Source organism: Onychostruthus taczanowskii, unplaced genomic scaffold (assembly GCF_017590055.1).
Source record: "Onychostruthus taczanowskii isolate IOZ18803 unplaced genomic scaffold, ASM1759005v1 scaffold12, whole genome shotgun sequence".
Taxonomy (NCBI): Eukaryota; Metazoa; Chordata; class Aves; order Passeriformes; family Passeridae; genus Onychostruthus; species Onychostruthus taczanowskii.
Genome location: NW_024498351.1, coordinates 6,736,188 through 6,756,198, shown reverse-complemented (window position 1 = coordinate 6,756,198; position 20,011 = coordinate 6,736,188). Strand labels below are relative to the sequence as shown.

The 20,011-nt window shown below is 37.6% G+C and overlaps 1 protein-coding gene across 1 annotated transcript; it reads left to right on the top strand.

Moving 5' to 3' along the window:
- The first annotated feature begins 826 nt into the window (after positions 1-826).
- GASK1B (golgi associated kinase 1B) lies at positions 827-17,647 on the top strand. The gene is made up of 5 exons (XM_041395823.1): positions 827-1,007; positions 1,615-2,898; positions 9,725-9,939; positions 12,905-13,131; positions 13,431-17,647. The coding sequence occupies exons 2-5, from the start codon at positions 1,902-1,904 to the stop codon at positions 13,636-13,638; spliced, it is 1,647 nt and encodes a 548-aa protein (XP_041251757.1). The 5' UTR covers positions 827-1,007; positions 1,615-1,901; the 3' UTR covers positions 13,639-17,647.
- Positions 17,648-20,011: the final 2,364 nt, after the last annotated feature.

The window sequence follows — 20,011 nt, the reverse complement described above, 5'->3', positions numbered from 1 at the left end:
AGAGAGAACTGAAGTGGATGAAGAGATTTCTTACAATCCCAATTCCTCCAAAAACTCAGATTTGGAAAAAATCCAGGTGACAGGAAGGCTGTTTTACTGCTAATGGGCACCGATACTGAAGTTTTAACTTGACAGTACATATTTAGAAAAAAAGTAAGGATAAGTGATGGCTTGTGGAAAAAAATACATTCACAAAGTTTTATAAATTCATATTGGACCAATAGGAAACATAAACTAACTTCTTAAATGTCTATTCTCCTTTAGTAGTAGCTATGGAGAATAGAATATCTCCATTCCTTCAATTACAGTGAACATACACATTTTCTTTATTTTTTTTTATAAATATTTTTTTATTTTATACTTAGACTACAAAAGGAGTCAGATGTCAGAGGTTTGCCCTTAACTTCTGTCTGCCTCAACTTTTCCAGTTGTACAGGGACTATGCTATGCCTCGCTCCAGAAAGCGCAAATAGGAGACACTTCTGAGCTATTTAATAGCAGATTAATAACATTTTAAAAGTGCTTTTTCACTTCTCATCACAACAATATATGATTCTCAAAAGTTCTAAAATCCAGGGAGTGGGTGGTTTTTCAAACTCAAAAAACCCCCAAAAAACTAAATGCAGTAAAGGGAATTTCTTTAGTACATTTGCATGCAGTGCACTAGAGGGCTCTCAGGAGTTAGAAATAGATGGAATGCATTTTTGAAAGGCACGTACTTCACAGGACTTCATTACAGAATTTAAAATAGAAGTTGCTGTGGTTTTGTGTGTGGGATTGTTTGGTTTGGGTTTTTTTTAATGACATGAGGTTCATGTAAGTTTATAGCAGTTCATATGCAACTACCTCTCAGTAAAGTTAGCTTCTGAACAGTTCTTAGCTTGCAATGAAATACCTAAATGTGAACTATACTTGAAAGTGAAATATGTTCTAGATGCCAGTTTTACTCAGTTTCTTTTATTAACCTAAGGAGTTTACCAGAACAAAGGATGTGTCAAGCTGAATAGGTAAGAAATTTTATTTTTATAGCAATCTATATACAATGTGCACTTATTCTTTGTTTCTTGGAAATGATCTATAAGCCACTGTAATTTTATTTTAAAAAACCATAGCTAGATTATTTTTATTCTTTTATAGCTAGATTCTTCACAAGAGTGAAGAGGATTAACCATCTTTCAATTTTAATGTATGTTTATGAATTATGGGAACTATATTAATATTCAACTAGAGAAATTTGGCACTGCTAATATATTTTTATATTAGTGAATATGTGCAAATTTAACTACTAGTCACTGGTTCATATTTGGATCATTTACAGCATTTCTGTAACATGAGGTTTAGTGAAGACTTTGTCTTGTAAAAAAAAAGATAATAATCTGGATTTGACAAGCATTTCTTCTAATGCTGGAATATATCCAGCTAACATTGAAAATTGAACCCTTATTTAATGGTTTTGGTGTTTGATTTATACTGTAATGAGAAAGTAAAAGATTTATCCTGACAAATTCCTACATGCATACTGTCTCATCTAGAACTTCTTTTCTCTGAAAGATATAGAACCACAGATGCTATGTGTGAGTAATGAAAGGAAATGCTACTATTTTCTTTTTGCAGTTTGCAGAGAAGATGCATAGATCTTTTACACTACAAGTCAGTAAACTTTGCTTACGCAGCTGGCTCCATTCATTCTCTGAAGCCAATCATTTCCTCTGTGGTGGCTGATAAGAATTTAACAGTTTGAGAAGGTGGAGTGTCAGCATCCTTAGTGCAGACCACTTTCCCAGACATATCAGTAGCCTCTGTCCATCACCCATGCTGGAAGCTACTTGGAAAAGGAGAAATAGAAATTGGGGAAGAGAAATAATGCATCATCATCCTGGCTGGAATGTACAGAAGACTTTATGCTGCTTTCATCATGTGGATTCACTAGAGAAATGACCCCTTTTGATCATCTAAGTAAAATCAAAAACTTGTTTATTTGCTGCCTGTGGCCCTCACGGCTGCTGAGGCTCTGGACTTGCAGGCGCCCGAGGACAAGGAGGAATCTGCTAGTGGGCACTGCCTGTGTGATCTACCTGGGATTCCTTGTCAGCCAAGTGGGTCATGTTTTACCGCAGCACAAAGGAGGACATGGAAAGATCAGTTCCAGGAGTCTCCAAGATGCAGCTCAAACTCCTTTTCTGGGCATCCCACTGGATGGCACCCTGTCACCACCCAATTTCCAGGAACCCCAGCTTGGTAGCAATGGGACCTTGCTGCCACCCAATGTAGTTTATATCACCCTGCGGTCCAAGCGCATCAAGCCTGCCAACATCAGAGGCACAGTGAAGCCAAAGCGCAGGAAGAAAAATGCAATCCCTTTGTCCTATGGGCAGCACTTTCCAAAAGCCACTTTTATGGGCTGGGAAGAGGCCTTTGCCCAACAGCCAGGATGGGCCACACGTGCCGCAGGCACAAAGGGAGCAGCAATCTCTCTGGAGGCAAGAAAGTACCAACTGGATGAACAAGGGCATAAAGGAATGGCTATCAAGGAGAGAGGTCACCAGGGACCTGGGAGGATTTCTGGAGCTGTAAAGGCACAGCTCCAGCCTGAGGAAAGCAATATCAGGATTTATAGCGAGAGCCCTCCCTCATGGATGAGCAAAGATGACATCCTAAACATGCGCATGCTGGCAGACTCTCCCATAGAGAGCATTCAAGAAGTTCCTTCACACAAAGCAGTCCTGGCAGTATTTGCAAGAGGTCCCAGCACTACGGGAACTGCTTGTAATCAGGGACACTGTGGAATTGTCAAAAGACCTCTCGACATGAGTGAGGTGTTTGCCTTTCATTTGGACAGGATCTTGGGGCTAAACAAGAGCTTACCTTCTGTAAGCAGGAGATCAGAGTCCTTCCAAGGTAACACATCCATGTGGTTTTCAGCGTTTGCAGGTGGGGTGCAGAGGTTTCCTTCCCACTTGGCATTAGCTATGGGGCGGCAGCAGCCACTCCCTTTAACTCCTGTGAGCCCGAGAACTAACCCCATTGCTCCAGGGAAATAAAGTCAGTGTCTGTGTGTAACTTCTGCAGTGCAGTTATTCTGTCCAGAGGATGAATACCCCAAAGTTTGCTTCAAATATCGTAGAGTTGCTGAGGGCAGTAAGAGTTTCCTAACATGAGTCTGGAACAAGAAAAAAGAGAAAGAGCAATCCATTGATTGCATGACATTGTGCAGACTGTCTGAAGTGAAACTGGTGAGAAATTCCAGAATCTTTGTGATTCAATGAGTATTTCTTGTTTTTTTTTAAATACACTTATCATCTTTTAGAATCGACTTTCATAAAATACTGTTGGAACTTGTCACAAAAATTCATCTCTCAGGTGGTAGGAGTCAGGTCAGATAATCTACTCAGAGAGGTAGGGAACTTGCCTGCAGAAGCTTGAATCTTCGTTCATGGCACTAATCCTCTTGAGAACTGAAATTTTTTTAAAAGTACTTCCCTTTCTTTTGTTAAAGTTAAAACCCAAACAAACTACATTTCAGTGAATTCTGCTGCACATTTTGAGGTTCAGTACACATACCTGTATATTATCTAAAGAAACACACATAGTAGATTTCTCAATATGCCTGTTACATGATTAGTATAGAGTTTTCAATTAAAAAGTTGATTTTTAACCTTTAGTGAAATTAAAGGTAGAATTCAGACATGTAATGTGAGCTGGAAGTCTGCTTTAAAATTGCTACCTTCTTAACTACGTCTTCAGCATAAGTCCTATTTTTGTACAGTCACAAATCCAAAAGGACTATGTTGCATTTTAGTGAATCATTGCAAAAGTAGCTAGCTATGTTTTTGCTGTTCATTTCTTGCTTTGAAATCAGCTCATACCAAATAGTTTTATATCAGTCTGCATTTCTTAAAAAGAAAAGTAATGCTGGAAAAAATTTTTAAAGTCTGACAGCAGGAAGACAGCCTCGTGATTTCCAGTGTCTTCCTGCTTTGTAAACCTTCCCTTTGGCAGCCTGTACAACAATGGGAATGAATCTCTAGGAACAACAGTTTGGAGGCTTCTGAATATTATTCATACTTGCAGAGCATGGAAGATACATTATGCCTATTTTATTTTTAGGAACAAGATCTATTGGTATGGAGCTGTCATAAGGCATTAAGGCAGTTCGGATGGGGGAACTCTGCACAGTGTGGCTGCAGAGATGACAGACTGCAAACCTCAGAAAACTGCTATTAGGCTAATTGTGCATTGTGCTGCTCAGTGTCTGTCACCTTACAGTATGTTTTGGACTGTCTGGGACAGAGTGTGTCATTCTGCCCTCTAATTTTCTTTTCCTCATAACTGGCTAAGTTCCTATTGCAAGAGGAGTGTTGCTAGGTGATGAGAAGAGAAATAACACTATTTTGGTCTCACTTCATTTTTTCCAGCTAAAGGCTGAACAGAGCATTTGGAACAGTGACTGCACCTTGTCTCTCATGATTTTTTTAGCCTGGAAATATTCTGGAACTCAGATGCCTTGTAAGCACTTGAGCTCTTTACTATTTATGTGCTTGTGTCTGGCATAATGTGAAAATATTTGTGGTAGGAAAATGAGCAAAAATATAATTCTTAAAAATAATATGAGTGATTAGTTCATTGAAATGACCTATATATGTCAAGATAGGTGAGTTCTGTAAAGTTTTTTACAGAGTGGTTTGTGTGAAGCAGTTATTCACATGGGAAAGCAAGCAATGCAGGATTAGAGACTGTGCATGTGTGTATGAATGTACACTATTTCTGCGCTGACATATCTCTCTCCCCGACACATCCCTTTAGCTTGCCTCAGTTGTGATGTGATCCAACAAGACATGTTTGATGTAGCATTAAAATTTTAAAAAATGGGCTTTTCAAAACTGTCATTCATTTTGTCAAAAGCAGTTTCAAAGAACTGCTTAGTAAATCCCTGTACAGGTTCTATTTCCCTTATTCCCACAGATGTGACACTGATTTTTTAAAGTCTAGCAAAATATTGTATTCAAGTTCCCTGTCTGCTGCCCTCACCTTCCCTTGTTAATTGTAAACCCTTTTAAGTGTTAACTGAATTTTTTTTGTGGCTTGTCTAGTTTTTCCATCATCCATCCTGGATGGAAAAATCAGGTATGGTAACTCTTTCTCTCATACTTTTACAATGCATTGACTGAATATGAAAAGCCTGAGTAGTATAGGTAGGAAAAGCCCTTTTGAGCTGGGCATAAAAGTCTAAAAGAGCATGATTTTGTGCATACACAAGCAGTCATTCATTACTTCATTGCTACCTATAAGATGTGAGAAATGTCTCCAAACACCTATAAAAAAAGAAGGACAGTCCTGTTAAAAACCAAGAAATAATCATAAAAATTCTGTCTGTTGTGGAATAAATGAAGGCTGACGCTTATGTGCTGAGTTTTGGGATGGTCACATTAATTCTACAGCATTAAGGTACTTCATTATTTGAGCCTCCAGCTCAGCAACTGCATTTGTGACCTGGGACAGTGGCAGTATTTTTTAGGCTTGAGCTACAGCTGGAGTTTGTGGGCTAGGGCAGGCTGGCTTCTCTGTCTCAGCTGACAGCTGTAAGGGTGGTGCTCTGGCTCCTTGGATAGTAGCAGTGAGGCTGGGCTCTTTGTTCAGCTTTTGGTGCAGTAGCTGCTGCTGTGCAGTCTTGTTGCACCTCTTGCTGAGGGACTGAACTACAACTACTGTGTGCTGATGCCTGCTTCTCTTCCCCTCTGTTTTCTGATATCCTGAGTCTGACTAAACTGAGAATAATAAGCACTAGTGTACTCAATCTGCTATTTGTCCAGAACCTCCATTTTTCCCCAAACATGCAAGAAACTCTTCCTTTGAGTAACACCTTTCATGGTTGTTTTAGTGCAAATAGATGAATTACATGATAGCTCCACTGGTTGCACTTCTTGTTTTGGTTTACTGGCCTCTGCATGACTGTAAAAGGTGTCCTAGTTTTTTCTGTGTTATACCCTGTGCTATCAGCCTGCTCTTGCCATCCCATCAAAAATTATGCAATATGAATCACCAATGTCAGGACAAAGAATAAAAACCTAACACTGCCGTATGCGTTCAGAGTGCTCTAAAATACTTCCGCATAGTGCTGTACTTCTCAAAGGGGTACAAGAGGCATATGTCCAGTATTCTGTTGGGTAGAGAAGTACATGTACAAGCAATAATGCAGTCCATAGTCTAGAGAGCAACTAATGCACATTTCATGCATTCCTTAATACTGACATTCATATGAGCACAGGATAGAACATTGCAATGAGGTGCATAGGGAAGAAAGAAAAATAAATGGTTTAACTTCTCTCTGCTTTCTACTTTTGTTCCTTGTATTTTCCCTAAAAACTTAAACTCTCAAAATTGTGCTCTGTATGCTGGAACATCTCATTTTCCACACTAAATTATCCTTTCTTGCTAATTCATGGACGACTGAACTCATACAAATGTGGCAGTGGTGAGATGTACCGCCTTACAGTGAACAGTGGTGAGTTTGAGAAAGAGCTTTAACTGCCTCATGAAAGATTTTCTGGTTTTAATGTTGATTTTCCGGGCATGTTTGAAAATATTTTCTTTTGAGGAAATTGGGAAAAGTGCTGTAGCTATAAGTCAGAGCACAAGAGGAGAGAAATGTTTACAAGAGCAAAATGTGGTTCCTAACCACATGAAGTTCAGAAGCATGCGGTTTATTTTCAAAGTGATGTGGGGTGTGGAAATCTAAGATGATGCCTGTGTTGAAGAAGCCATGCAGTGATACATGACCGAGCGGCACATGAAGCAGCTGGAGTACCTTGAGGTGGTCTAGTCTCAGCAGCCTGAGGTTTTATCTGTGTTAGCTTATTCAACTTAGCTAAGACATTTTTAGAAATGTTTAGATGTTCAAAAATGTGTATGAATTACTAGGAAGATAGTTTCAGCATGAGTTTTGAAATATCTTTCCCGTACCATTTTGAAGGTTGCCTTTGGACAGTTAAATAGGTATATAGATCTAAAATGGCAGATAAAAAAATAAAATTAACCCAATCAGCTCTGGGTGAGATTCAGTGCAGTGCAGCTGCAGCAATGGAAAAGCAGTACCCCTCTGTGTTAATATGTAAAGTTGACTAGGAGAGAAGCACTTATAGAATACACTGGACTTTTTCTGATATGTGCTTCACCTTCCTGGTTGTGGCTGTAGGTCTTTTCACTGTTGAGGTAACTTCAGCCCAATCCTAATGAGGTTTGTATCAGAAATGCTCCATTGATTTGACTGGGATCATGCCAATTCATGCAACTTTGAATCAGACCCCTTATCTGCTTTAATTCAGCATCTTCATGTTTTTCCTGCAAGTGTCAAAAATTTGAGTCACAGCTCTTTACTGAAGCTGCTGTTTCATATTCCTGTAATCCAATTTATATTACGGAATTGAAAGATTTTTTTTTTGGATCATCTTTTCTGCTCCCATTTCCTTTGAAATGCAAACATTTCCTGTATTTAACCTTAGTCTTTTAAAAATGTTTTTCTATCTTAATGGAAACTGGCATGATATTATTCAGGGTTTTCAAGTATTTATATTACTATTGTTTATCATGTCCTTTTTGGGTGGACAGGAGATGTTTGTTTTCTTAAAAAACTGTTTATGTATTTGATTTGTGGAAGAATTCATGAATAGTTACATAAGTTGTTACTGGAGATATAAAAATAATAGATCAGATTTGGTCCTGAGAAAAGATTTTTTTTTTTTTTTTTTTTTTTTGGTGAGAATTTCCAATGCTTAGATAGACTTTCTCCCACTTTCTTGGAAAAAAACCTAGCCCATAGCTGATCTAACTTGGGTAAAGTCATCTACAGTGTATGTGATTGAGCCAGAGTCAGAGAGATGGAGAAATGGGTAGAATTTCCCAAATAAGTTACCTAAATACTTATTTAGGCACCTCAGCAGAGGAGAAGCCTGGCTTTCAGGAGTGCTCAGCTCCTTTTTTCAGTGGAGGAGAGTGTGGAACATGGTCCTGATAAAGACAGTACTGATCATAAAGAAAGACTGATTGATGTTCCTAATGGAAATACACGTTCTGTGTTTCTAAGGAAACACTGGGCGACTGGGAGGGAAGTTAAAGAGGTGGTGGGTTATTGGCTTGGCTTTGGAAGGACTACCTTGTATGTACCAGGCATGGCAGAGAGAAGATCAGGTACATTCTGGTTTGGAAAGGAGCTGGCTTTTCTCTTGGGCTGGATTACATGCGGGGCCAGTATGTCATGCTTGTTTGGTGAATGGGCGATGGAACTTTGCACATGTCTCAGTGCTAGGTACAGGCAAAGATCATTTCTTACCTGTTGTTTTACAACAGTCAGCATCCTTTGAACAAGTTGCTTTTGGATTCAGCTGTGTGGAGATTGTTTTTCACAGTCCTGGCTGCTTACAAATGGAGCATTGACATTGGCAGCTTTTACCTCGCTGTTGGCAATGATACCTCTTTTCCATGGGCTATTTTCTGTCTGGTTTGCTTCTGAAGAAGGTGGCCTGGACCTCTTGCCTTCTTGTGTTTCTAAAAGCTTTTTTGCAGATCTGTCTTTGTCTCCCTGGGCATGTGGAAGACAGAGACAATTTAGATTGCACTTAACTATGCAATAAATTGTGCAATAGTGTAGACTAAGTTCAATGAACTTCAAGATGGATATGAATAAATTTTAAAGCTTGATATGTGTTCCAACACTTTTTAATAAACAGCACTTAAGCTTTGCAGTTAGATGGTCCTTCCTCTAAGACATATTTTGATCTTCTGTCTACACACCCTAAAATATAAAGGATTTCTTTGTTTCAAAGTGCACAAGCCACGGTCAGTCATGGGACCTTAGCAGTTTAAGCAGCAGTAGCATTGCATCAGCAATAAAAGGAGAGTTTTGTAATAAGATAGATCTGTCTGTTCCTTGATGCTGTGCGAAATATATTTATCAGTTCTTACACTGGAAAAGCTCATTTTAAATTCTTTGACAAAGTTTATTCTCATAGTGAAGCTGAACAATAGAATTTACCAAAGAGAAGTCCTCTGTGTTAGTTTCAGGGAAGAGAAAACTATTCTTTACACAGAAGAACTAAAGAATTTGGCTGAAATATCTGCTATACAAAACAGATCTCATATCTAGGTAAAAAGCCCCAAACGTGTCAAGTTGTTTATTCATCCTATGCTCACATTCTCTAGTATTCTCATATATCCATTCAGAGCTGTAGAGTAATAGGTTTAAAATACTAAAAATAACAAAATAAATCCACTTTGAGTACAGGATTTGTGGTGTCTCTATGTCTATTATGCAAAGAAAACCCCCTTTGACATAAGTTTCCAGCTCTTGAAAATCAGTAGTTCACTGGCATCAGAAGGAAATTACATTGTTGATTCACAGTGGCATTATAGGCTTTTAACCTACCTAAAAACTTTTTAATAGTTTGGTTTAGTATATGACTTTGTACATTAATCTCTTGCTTCTAACAAAGAAACTCTTCCATACATTGAAGGCATTTATGCCTATGTTTCCAGTCCTGTGGTGGCTGGATATGGATGTAGGACAAGACCACATTAACCAAAGTATGTAAAGATATTAGTCCCTGGCTGGTTCTCCTTCCAGATCTGTAAAATGGTACATTTACTAATGCTTAGGCAACGTCTAAAGAAGAATCAAATAAAACTGATAGTATTGCACTACAATAATGGTAATTTTTTTCCCTTTTTTCAGGTGGTCAGGCCTGTCCTGTTATTCTCTGGGATTCCTCACTGAGTCCAACAGATAATAGTACCCATTCTTCAGTGAGGTTAACATGGGGACAATATCAGCAGCTATTGAAGAAGAAATGCTGGCAGAATGGTAAAGTTCCCAAAGCTGAGTGGGGCTGTACTGAAATTCATCATCATGAATGGTCCAAGATGGCACTCTTTGATTTTCTGTTGCAGGTAAAATGTTTACTGAGCAACTATTTGCGTCATAAGTCATGTGATCAAACATAGGATTTTGAGAAATAGTAATTTTAGTGTGTTTCATTTTTTTTAAATGGGAAAGAGAGGTATTTGCATAGTTTGGAATTATTTCTGGTCATTTCTTATGATTAAAATATCCAAAATGCAGCTTACAATTAGGCAGGAAACCTAACTGACTCATTTCTTTTTAAAGAGGAAGCAAAGACTTCTGCCTTGATTTATTTAATATTGAGTCAGGCATACTATTTCTGCTTCACTCCTTGTTTCTCCAAACAGAGATCTTGACTGTGTTCACAACTGTAAATCTCTGTTTACTCTGTGGTCCCTCCTGCACCTCCCCAGCCCCAAGAGGTGACTGAAGTGGTTTTGGTGAGCTGCAGTCTGGAGCAAGGTAACAGTTGTAGTGGATAATTTTTCCTTTTTTTTAAAAAAAAAATCCCTAGACAGTGGCTTAGTAAAGAAGGAGTAGAGCAGTGACTGATGAATGATAAATCTGCTGTTCTATTATTCAGAAGGAGGGGTTGGTTAAAATAAGATACAACAGGATTGCACTTCACATGACAGGAGACAAATTACTCTTGCACTAATAGCTGGTATCAGAGTGATTTATATCTCTGGTTGCCTACCAGACAAGAACATGCATCCCAGAAAGTGAGTGAAAGTGACTCAGTTCTTAAAGAATAAAATTTTATCTGTGTGCTCTCAAAGTTTATCAGCAGCAGAATATGAAAATTTGAAAACAAAAAAAAATGTCAAGAAAGGGTTTGGTATTAAAAAAAACCACCAATAGCTGTGCTTCATGAGTCATTCAGAAATAAAGAACAATGGTGAAAAGTATTCTCTGTTAAGCATAATTCCCTCAGAAGAATAGGTTTGGCACCTCTAATATATCTTCCTAATCTCTGGTTTCAAATGTTGTAAAACATACGAGCTGAATATAAAATGCTTATAGTTGACCACTACTTGCCTCCTGCAAGAACTCAAGAAAACTTTGGAAGTTTGGACATCTTGTGTACATAAATGTATGAGAGAAAATTCTGCAAAACTGTATGCATCAATTCCAGAGTGTTCCATCATTATGTCTTAGCACTGAAATGGTGCAAGATATTGTGAAGAGGCTGTCTGCAAGAACAAGATTTCCTTGTCTATTTAATGCATGCAGAGAAGTGCAAAGGAATGGGGTCAGTGCTCTGCTTTACTTTTTAACCATTGGATGGACTGAATAAGAGATCCCAGGAGGGAGCACTGGAAGCAAGAGGGCCTCTACAGCCTTCAGATAATGAATGCTGTTCATGAAAGGAGAAAGAGGAAGAGAAGTCTGTTCCTTTCCTTAAGATTTTGATATTTGAAAACAAACACTGTCAGCAATACGACTAGAAATAAAACTACGTATAAAAAACTAATTACGTACAAAAAAACCCCAAACAAAATCAAAACAAACCCAATTCTCAGACTTTCGTTTGATTAAAGAGGTGACCTTTTTATTTCAACATGCAACAAAGTTCTGCATCAGCTGGGGTCCTAATTTTGCTGGGAAGTTACAAAAATAAAATTTTAGGAGGCTTATGTGAACAGTAATGTTTTTATGCTTTGAGCAATTTGAAGAGTTAACAGTAAACAACAAAGGACAGAAAAAATGATTTACCTTTGATGAGCTACTTAACAAGTCTTATATGCATCAGACTTGACCTATGTTCTCTAAACACCTGTTAGCAGGAGCAGGTCTGCTGTCTGGGAAGATGAGCTGGAGCCAAAGGCGGCTCTAGGACAGGCAGGGTCAGCAGCAGGAGAGGCAGGCCAGCAGGATGGTGAAAGCCACAGGCCCCTTTTGTAACCCTGTGAGGCATAGATGACACAGCTCCAAGACTGACAGGCTGGAACCTCAACCAGCAACCCAGGAACAAGCAGAACGAAACACCCCACCACACCCTCCCCCTCTAAAGGACTCAGAGAAGTGCTGAGCTGCCTGAGCTTAAAGGGGGCTCCTGTGCCCAGGGGCAAAGTCCAAGGTGAGACTTTTAAGGGCAATCCAGGCTAATTTGTTTGATCAGGGCTGTAGCAATGTTGAATATTTACTCTCATCTACTCTCAAGGGGTAGTAGCACTTTCAAGGAATGATTTATCCTTCCTGTATTAGATAGTTATCCTAAAATGGCATCCGTTGCTCTGGATGTGCCTTGTTCTTGTCACTGTTTATGAAAGGGAACAGAAACAACCAAGTCAAAAGTGATGCCTTACATTTACACCACCAAAATTAGTTCAGATTTATGTATTCTTTCCAGCTAAGTGCTGTGTGATGAGTAATCGAGGTTTTGCATGGGAAAAAATAGTGTAGACCATCATGTCATAAAAGTGTATACCACAGGGAGGCTTCTCTGTGGTTATAAATACACTGTTCTTACAGTGTAAGAACAATTTTATAGCTTTTGATGGTTTTTTGTGCCCCTCACTGGTCTTTTCAGTTATTTTGCATACTGTTAGCCTAATAGATCCCACAAAATGAAGATCCTCTATGTGTGTCAGACTGTGCTATTTCTATTGTTCTCCAGAAGAGAAAATGTAAAAAAAAAAAAAAATAGAATTGTATTCACCATCTTGTTATTCCAGTTACACAGTGGTATTGTTCCATTATTTTAAAAAAATTTCTACTGACATAATACATTATGGCTATAAAATGGATAAAAATACACAGTCTGAGAAATTGCTTTCAGCAGTACCTAGTATGAGGTACCTAGTACCTAGTATGAGGACTAGGTCTTCAATGCTGTTTCACTGTTAATTACACTGGTCCTGAGCTTGCTTTCCTGTTAGAAAGGAAGTATATACCACAGGGTATATACTTTCCTATTAGCTGGGTTAGAGAGCAATGACTTGCAGTGACACTTTGCCCCAAGTACTTTGGTATTGTTTTCACTTGGCACTCTGCTGTACTTTGTTTTAGATCTATAATCGACTAGACAGAAATTGTTGTGGATTCAAGCCTCTCAAGGAGGATTCCTGCATGCAACAAGGACTGAAGCTGAAATGCAATGATCAGGATGCTGTTGACCTGACACACATCGTTCAGAGAAGGCATGACCAAAGGCACTTGGTCTTTATAGACAATAAGGGTTTCTTTGACAGAAATGAGGACAATCTTGACTTCAAAATACTACAAGGAATCAATGAGTAAGTTTTAAATTATTAATTTTGTAAGAGGATTAATAATTTTTTCCCAGTTTGAATATGAGACACTAAGCTACTGGAATAGATATCATTGGCCCAAGACATTGAAAGGATGTATCTAAAAATGTGTGATTTATCCCACGGCTGTAAAAGATAGAATTAACATACATATGATTAGGCATGCATGGACTTCCTTTGCTGAGTTGCAGCCTATATTCTTAGAATTGATTGCTAAACCACAACATAAATACTGCAATTCAGAGTAATGGCAAAAACTGATGAATTTCTTTGTGCTTTTCCAGATTCCCCGCATCTGCAGTTTCAGTGCTGAGGAGCCAGCGTTTACGTGAGAAGTTGCTCCAGTCTTTGTTCCTTGACAAAATATACTGGGAGAGCCAAGGAGGCAGAAAAGGAATTGAAAAGCTTATTGATGTTATAGAAAGGAGGTCCAAAATTCTTCTTACTTATATAAATGCACATGGAGCCAAAGTATTGCCCATGAATGAATGAAATAGTCTTGTTTCCATCTGAAAGAAAGTCTTTAAAAAATGTTTTATGGGGCAGAAACTGACAATAAAATTGATTTAATTCATAATATTATTTTTTTCCCAAACTTTCAAGTTTACTTTTAAATGAGAAATCTTACATGGTTTAAAAGCAACATTTAAGTGTCAGCTGCAGCTCAACACAGTGTAGTCTCTTCTGTCTCATCAGTGGAATGAAAAATAACCAAATGATTATATGCAGTAATATGTAGGTAGCATGAACATTCTTTCTATTGAAATGTTTGGAAAGTAGTGAAAGGATTTTCAGTACATTAGGCTGGATTGCTCTTACTTCCCTCACTGAAGTCAGTAGATTTTATTGCTAGTTTAAATGGGAAAGGAGATGTGTAAGCACTTGATACGTTGATGACACTAGCTGAAATATATATAGTACAGGAGTTTGTTCTTCTGTTAGGTATTCTAAAATGCCAACATTTGTGAGGGCATATTTTGCTTTATTTTATTTTCATTGGCATCTTTTACTTTATTTTATTTTGATCTTTTGAAATATGAGAACTAAATTCAACTCTTTTAGTTGCAGGAGTGTTTGCAGTGGACATGAGGGAATTTTAAAGACAGAGTGAGGAGAACATAGCTTTAGCAATAATAATTATTTTGACAAATACAGTTTTGTATGGAGTTCAATTCATCATGTTCAGTATGGAGTACAATTCATCATGAGTCACTCATTGCAATGTATTTTTTTCAATGCAATTTGTTCTGATGTGGGGGTGGATGATCTGATATTTTCTGTTTAATGATTAACTGTATACTAAAAAAAAGAGCTTTATCTTTGTGTGAATATGCTGCTAAATAAGTATATGTTTTGTTTTTGCAAAATTCTTGACAGTATTTTTTGAGGATATTATCAAAAAGCAGACCTCTTACCAAGACTGTTGTTAAACCCAGCAGAGGAAATGTTTATTCTGTGTGTTCAGCTCTAGCCAGCAATTCAAGCTTGGGTATCCATTAAAATTGACCACTGTGGGGGTGATGATTGTAACTGAGAATTTGCCCCAAGTGTTCCCACAAGTGTGGTTGTTAGGGAAGGTTGGATAAACACTTCAGATTTTTACCCTTGAAATTCTCCAGAAAGTAAATATCACACGGCCTATCATCACATCCACCTTCTACCTGACTATTTAGAAAAAAACTCTTACCATCTTTCTAGAGAAATATCATCTTTTTGCCATAAGTTAACGGTAGAAGTTGGATACTTTCATAGCTACTCTTGTCTTTATGTGTCATAAAAATATATAGGGTGTGAAAGAATTTTGAAAGTGCTTGTGTAATGTTATTAGTTACAAACTAAAATGTCTCATGTCACTGCTAATGTAGATGGGTGAATTTAATGTTTTAAATAACTACAATTCCACTGCAGCTAAAATCAGTTTTCTTTCTTAGTATCAGAAAACCCATTAATAAAAAATGCATTACTAGAAGAAATGGATCTCATTATAGGCAGAGTTAAAAAGACTTAGTAAAATTTTAAGACCTTAGTCAGCTAAATAATCTTTTATTTTATTTTCTCAGCAAAGGACAGATCAATTTGTTAAAACTTCCTGGAACTTAACTATTGCCTCAAGAGGGTGTGGTTTAGAGTGCCTTGGACTTTTTAATACCAAGGTAGAATTTTACAGGATTTTCAATTTATCCCTTTCTTTAAAGTGTCATAACTTATTAGCCAGATAATTTTCATCACAGAAACAAAAATATTACTTTGTCTTGCACTGTGAACAGAGTCTAGAGAAAGAAATAATCATCCGGATACATTTCACATGGAATTCCTGTTGCAGTGGATTTCACTCTGTGATGGCCATCACAATCATTTTGTCTCATTTTCTAGCCTATCTTACATGTTTTTTCTTGCTAGATACCTGTTTTAGCAAACAAATTTATTATCCCTCACTGCCAGGAGTGAGAGAAAGGCACGACTCTCAGCTGCACTGAGCTTAGGAGAGGGCCCAGGAGAGTTGTGAATGTAGCTGATTATGACAAGGTCTCATGAGAACTCCGTCTTCTGTCTTTAGACTGCACATCTGAATGCCAAGTCTTTGCCCAATTGTAATTTTTTTTCCAGAATTGGCTCATTGCTGAAGAAGACAAGGAAATCTATTATCTTTCCAGGCTGGATCATTTATTTTTTATGGTCATAACTCAATGCATTCTTCTCCATTTCTTCTGGACATGGACTAGTGTTTCCTTGAACATGATACTTGCTTTTTTATTTGCCTGGCAGTTCAGTGCCAGCTCTTAAAGCAGCAATATAATTGCCTATGAAATTGCCCTGAAGCTGACCTGAACCAGTGCCTTTCAATAGTCCTGGATTCAAGAGAAGTGAGTAGTCACAATGCTGTGTGTTACTTAAAAATATAACCAAGCATGAAAAATGTAACTGTAAAAAGCAAAATTTCTGGAGACTTTCCAAGGGCAAAGAAATATTCCCTATGCTGTGTTAGCGTGCCGTATTTCAAGTATGAACACTCTTGTAGTCTTCAGGTAGGCCAGGAGACTCTGTGAGATTGGATAGTCAGACAGGATTGCAGATTGCTTCTAGTTCTCTCATGTTGGTAACAAACTCCAGAAAGTGCTTTTTGTCTTGCTGCTGTGGAGCTTGGTACATAATCCAGTATTGTTAGTAATACAAAATATGATTGCAGTAGCTCTTAGGAATGCATACTAGCCAAGTTCTAGCATTTTTTTAAATGAAAATGAAGAATTCTGTATTTTTTGAGTGCATTTGCATAAATGCTACAGTAAAAAATACAAAAGGAGTACTTTAAGTTTGTTTATTCTCTGCTACTATATTTAAGATACATTAAGCTTCAGTAACAGAGATAAAGTTTATTGGGAAATTGGTTCACATCCTTTGGAAGTAGCATGACTTTAGACTGACAGGAGCTGCAGTGTAGCTAAAGTAATACTAACTGAGAGGAAGAATCCGGAAGCCTTATTCAACCTATGGTGATTGATAGGAAGCCAAGAAACTGTGCTTTAGTCCTCTTTGCTGGGCTGTCTTCCATTTCTGGGCATATGGGATCAGACAAGAATTCGTGTTACACATTACGTGGAAGGGTGTAACCATCAGCAGCAGTGCAAAACCTGTGGGTGGGAAAAGGCGATTATGTCATTCTTGAATCTGCCTGAAAGCCAGAACCACATGAAATGGAATTACTAAGAAAGTAAAAAGAGTTTGCTCTCAAAAGAGTTTGAGATTTCGTAACACTGGAAGACAGAGCTTAAAATAAGTAGCACAGACACAGATGCCTTAAAATTCCTTGGGAGCCTGCCAGCAAGTCAATAGTCTTAAATGTTTCAGAAGCTGAGGACATGAAAACTGTGGAGCACTGTGAGAGCAGTTTCCTTCTTTTCTTATGTGGATATTCTGTAAAACACCATATTAAAATAAATAAATAAAAAAAAACCAGATTAATTCAGTGGTTTCAAACTTACAAATGCACATTTAGGGTACATTAAGGGACAAGGTTCCCACAGCAAACCTGGGAACACTTTCATGCGTATGTGTGTATCCAGACACAAAAATACACGTACATGTATTTATATTTTGGCTTGTTTCTATAAAATGGTCAATTTGGCTAATAAAGAGTGAGCTGTTTATATAATCTACTGTTTACATGAAGAATTGTATTTGTGAGCCTAAGTCCAATTTTGGGTACATACAAGCTGAAGTTTAAACAAAATAATAGATGAAACTTTTGTCCTCAAAGGATTAACTCTTCTTTTCCTAACACATTTATATAATCTCAAAAGTTTTTTACTGACAGTTATAGAGTAAAACAGCAGTATGTATCTGTGCCAAAGTTCCAGAGTGATATCAATTCAGATTTTAAAAAAAAAGTTTTATACTAGATACTGATTTTCCATTTTATTTTGGAATTTGTGAATTTTTAAAGTCTATTTGTCCTGTAATTAGTAACTGTAATAGTGTTTTCACAAGTAATGACTCATTTAAATCTCTGCTGCTATTGTCATGTAATATGTAGGAATATCCAAAATAAAGAAATATCTTTATCAGATTTTCAGTTCAGATCTCTAAGTTCCAATAAAAAACCCTAATACATATTATTGTAATTTGTGGATCATTAGTTACTGTTTACAAAGAACTATGGCCTTGAAACTGCTTCTTCATAGAAACAATCCAAAACAGATCATAGGAATCTTTCTGTAGAAATATTTTCTAGCTATTTACTCATGAGACTTGCAACTCTTTCTCACTAAGCTGGTTTAGTGTAGCTGCGAATATTCTGGTTACTGCAGCATTGGTATTTACTACCTTCTTTAGCCATTCTGACAATAGCTACTTACACAAACATTGAGCAGAAAAGGCCATGCTCATTTATAAAGCCAGGACAGAAGTATTGGTCAATGACTCGTAAACTTTCCAACATGCCATGAGCAAACACAGGAATAGCAGAGAGATGCTGGACTCCATGTGGAATAGAGACTCACACAGAGTTAAAGTAGCCTAAAAGCTTCTGGCCTCTGAAGTTTATAATTTTTGCTACGATCCAAGAGAACTAATGGGAAACACAAAGATGTGGAAACATTTTAAACATTCTCTTTCCTACAAAAAGTAGTTTGTTTTATTAAAAATATTAGTTATTTTTGCACATTACTCCATGCTTCAGGCAAAATTCTGGCAGATACATCTGTGTGAATTAATTTCAATTTCACAGAATTATCTCATTTCCAGATAAAACAATTTAAGTCAGTTAGGTTAATCTGTATTCTTAGAGGTTGGGGGACTGAACTGTCAGGTCAAAGGGAGGCCTTGTGAGAGTGACATATTAATAAGGAGAAGTTCCTGAAACATAGCATGAATATAGAACTCAGAATGTGAGTTCTCTAAACAACACCTGTGGGATCCAAGAAGGTTCTACAAGTGTTCTTTGAAGACTCAACGTGTTCTACCTGTATTTCTGTGTGTCAGGACATTCAAAGAGGATTAGACAAATTCAAGGACTACAAGTTTATATATGGACTTTGTAAGAATTAGGTAAGCTTTTATCCTCTAACACTCCTGATAGAACAATTCTGGGTGCTGGAGAATATAAGAGAAAGGGGCCACAGACAATGTCCCAAGTTCATGTTCTCAGCTCACAGTCTGAGCTGTACTGTTGGGCTGGGTGGCACCAAACAGGGAATTCCACATATTTTTGTATTTGAAGGCTATTCAGCCAGATGCAATATTGTAAGTTCTTCATGCTTCCCCTTATAAACAAGAATATATAGAATTATCTTTGTGGGCAAGTATGGCAATGTCTGGGGTGTTGTGAATCTGCTTTGTCTTTGATGGAAAAAGAGAAGGAAAACAGATGGCAACCTTCTAATGCCTAAAGATAGTTTTCCAAAAGCAGTTCCATGGATTTTGTTCTTTTGGAAAAAACCAAAATTAGCAAAAATGTGGAAACAGTTTTTTTCCTTACTGTGATGCATTGTCCTTTCTATATTTGGCAGTGGGTATACCAGTACCATTATGTGACTGAAATAAGTGGCTTTCTCTAAAAATTAGTTCAGTTGCAGTAGTTATTTCCTTTTTAGTCTTCTGTGGTACATTTAATTCTTATTTAATCATTTGGTTTCAGCATTCACTGTTCAGGAACATTATTTCCTTCCATGGAAAAGCTGGCATGACATTCCATGGAGGCCTGTTAAGCTGTACAAGCACGCCTTATCAGAGGTATTCTTCAGCTGGCTATGTGAAACACTTTGAGATTTGGATGGAATTTATTAACTGTGTGAAGTCCAGCCTTCTGAAGTGTGAGGATTATGTCTGACAGATGGCACAAGCTGGCAGTCCAACGTGCTCCTATGCTCTGGGAATTCTGAAACAACTGCAGGTCACACAACTTAATTTTCAGATATAAGTGAACAGGGTCTTTCCGGTCGTACGGCATTTTTTTTCCCTACCTCAGGTCCCCCAAAATAGAAATATGCAGGCAAAAAGTAAAAGTGAAAACTGGCTGAAGCATACTCTGAATACAGCTGTGGCGTAGTTGTGGTAAAGAGGTGATAACCAAACAAAAGCTAGACCTGCCTTATAAAAACATCATCCTTAAGGAAGATGAAAGGATTCCTCCTGTTATATATGACAAGACTTTAGAAATCCTCATTATGTGAGGATAATATCTTGGGCTTTTGATCTATGATCAGGCACAAATGACTGTAGCAGCTCTCTCCCCAAACTCCCATTCACTCATTCTACTACTATTTTTCATGATCACATGAACAATTCTTCCATCACAATTCACTGGCTTACAGCATGAAGATTTTCGAAATTAGATAGAAACTGAATTTGAATATGTTAGAATACACAG

What these genes read in the sequence shown, in the direction of transcription:
- GASK1B (XM_041395823.1), top strand. Translation starts at nt 1,902, where the DNA reads ATGCTGCTTTCATCATGTGGATTCACTAGAGAAATGACCCCTTTTGAT. An exon ending in GAGATCAGAGTCCTTCCAAG is followed by an intron (nt 2,899 to 9,724) that starts GTAACACATCCA and finishes CCCTTTTTTCAG; the next exon opens with GTGGTCAGGCCTGTCCTGTT. An exon ending in ATACTACAAGGAATCAATGA is followed by an intron (nt 13,132 to 13,430) that starts GTAAGTTTTAAA and finishes GTGCTTTTCCAG; the next exon opens with ATTCCCCGCATCTGCAGTTT.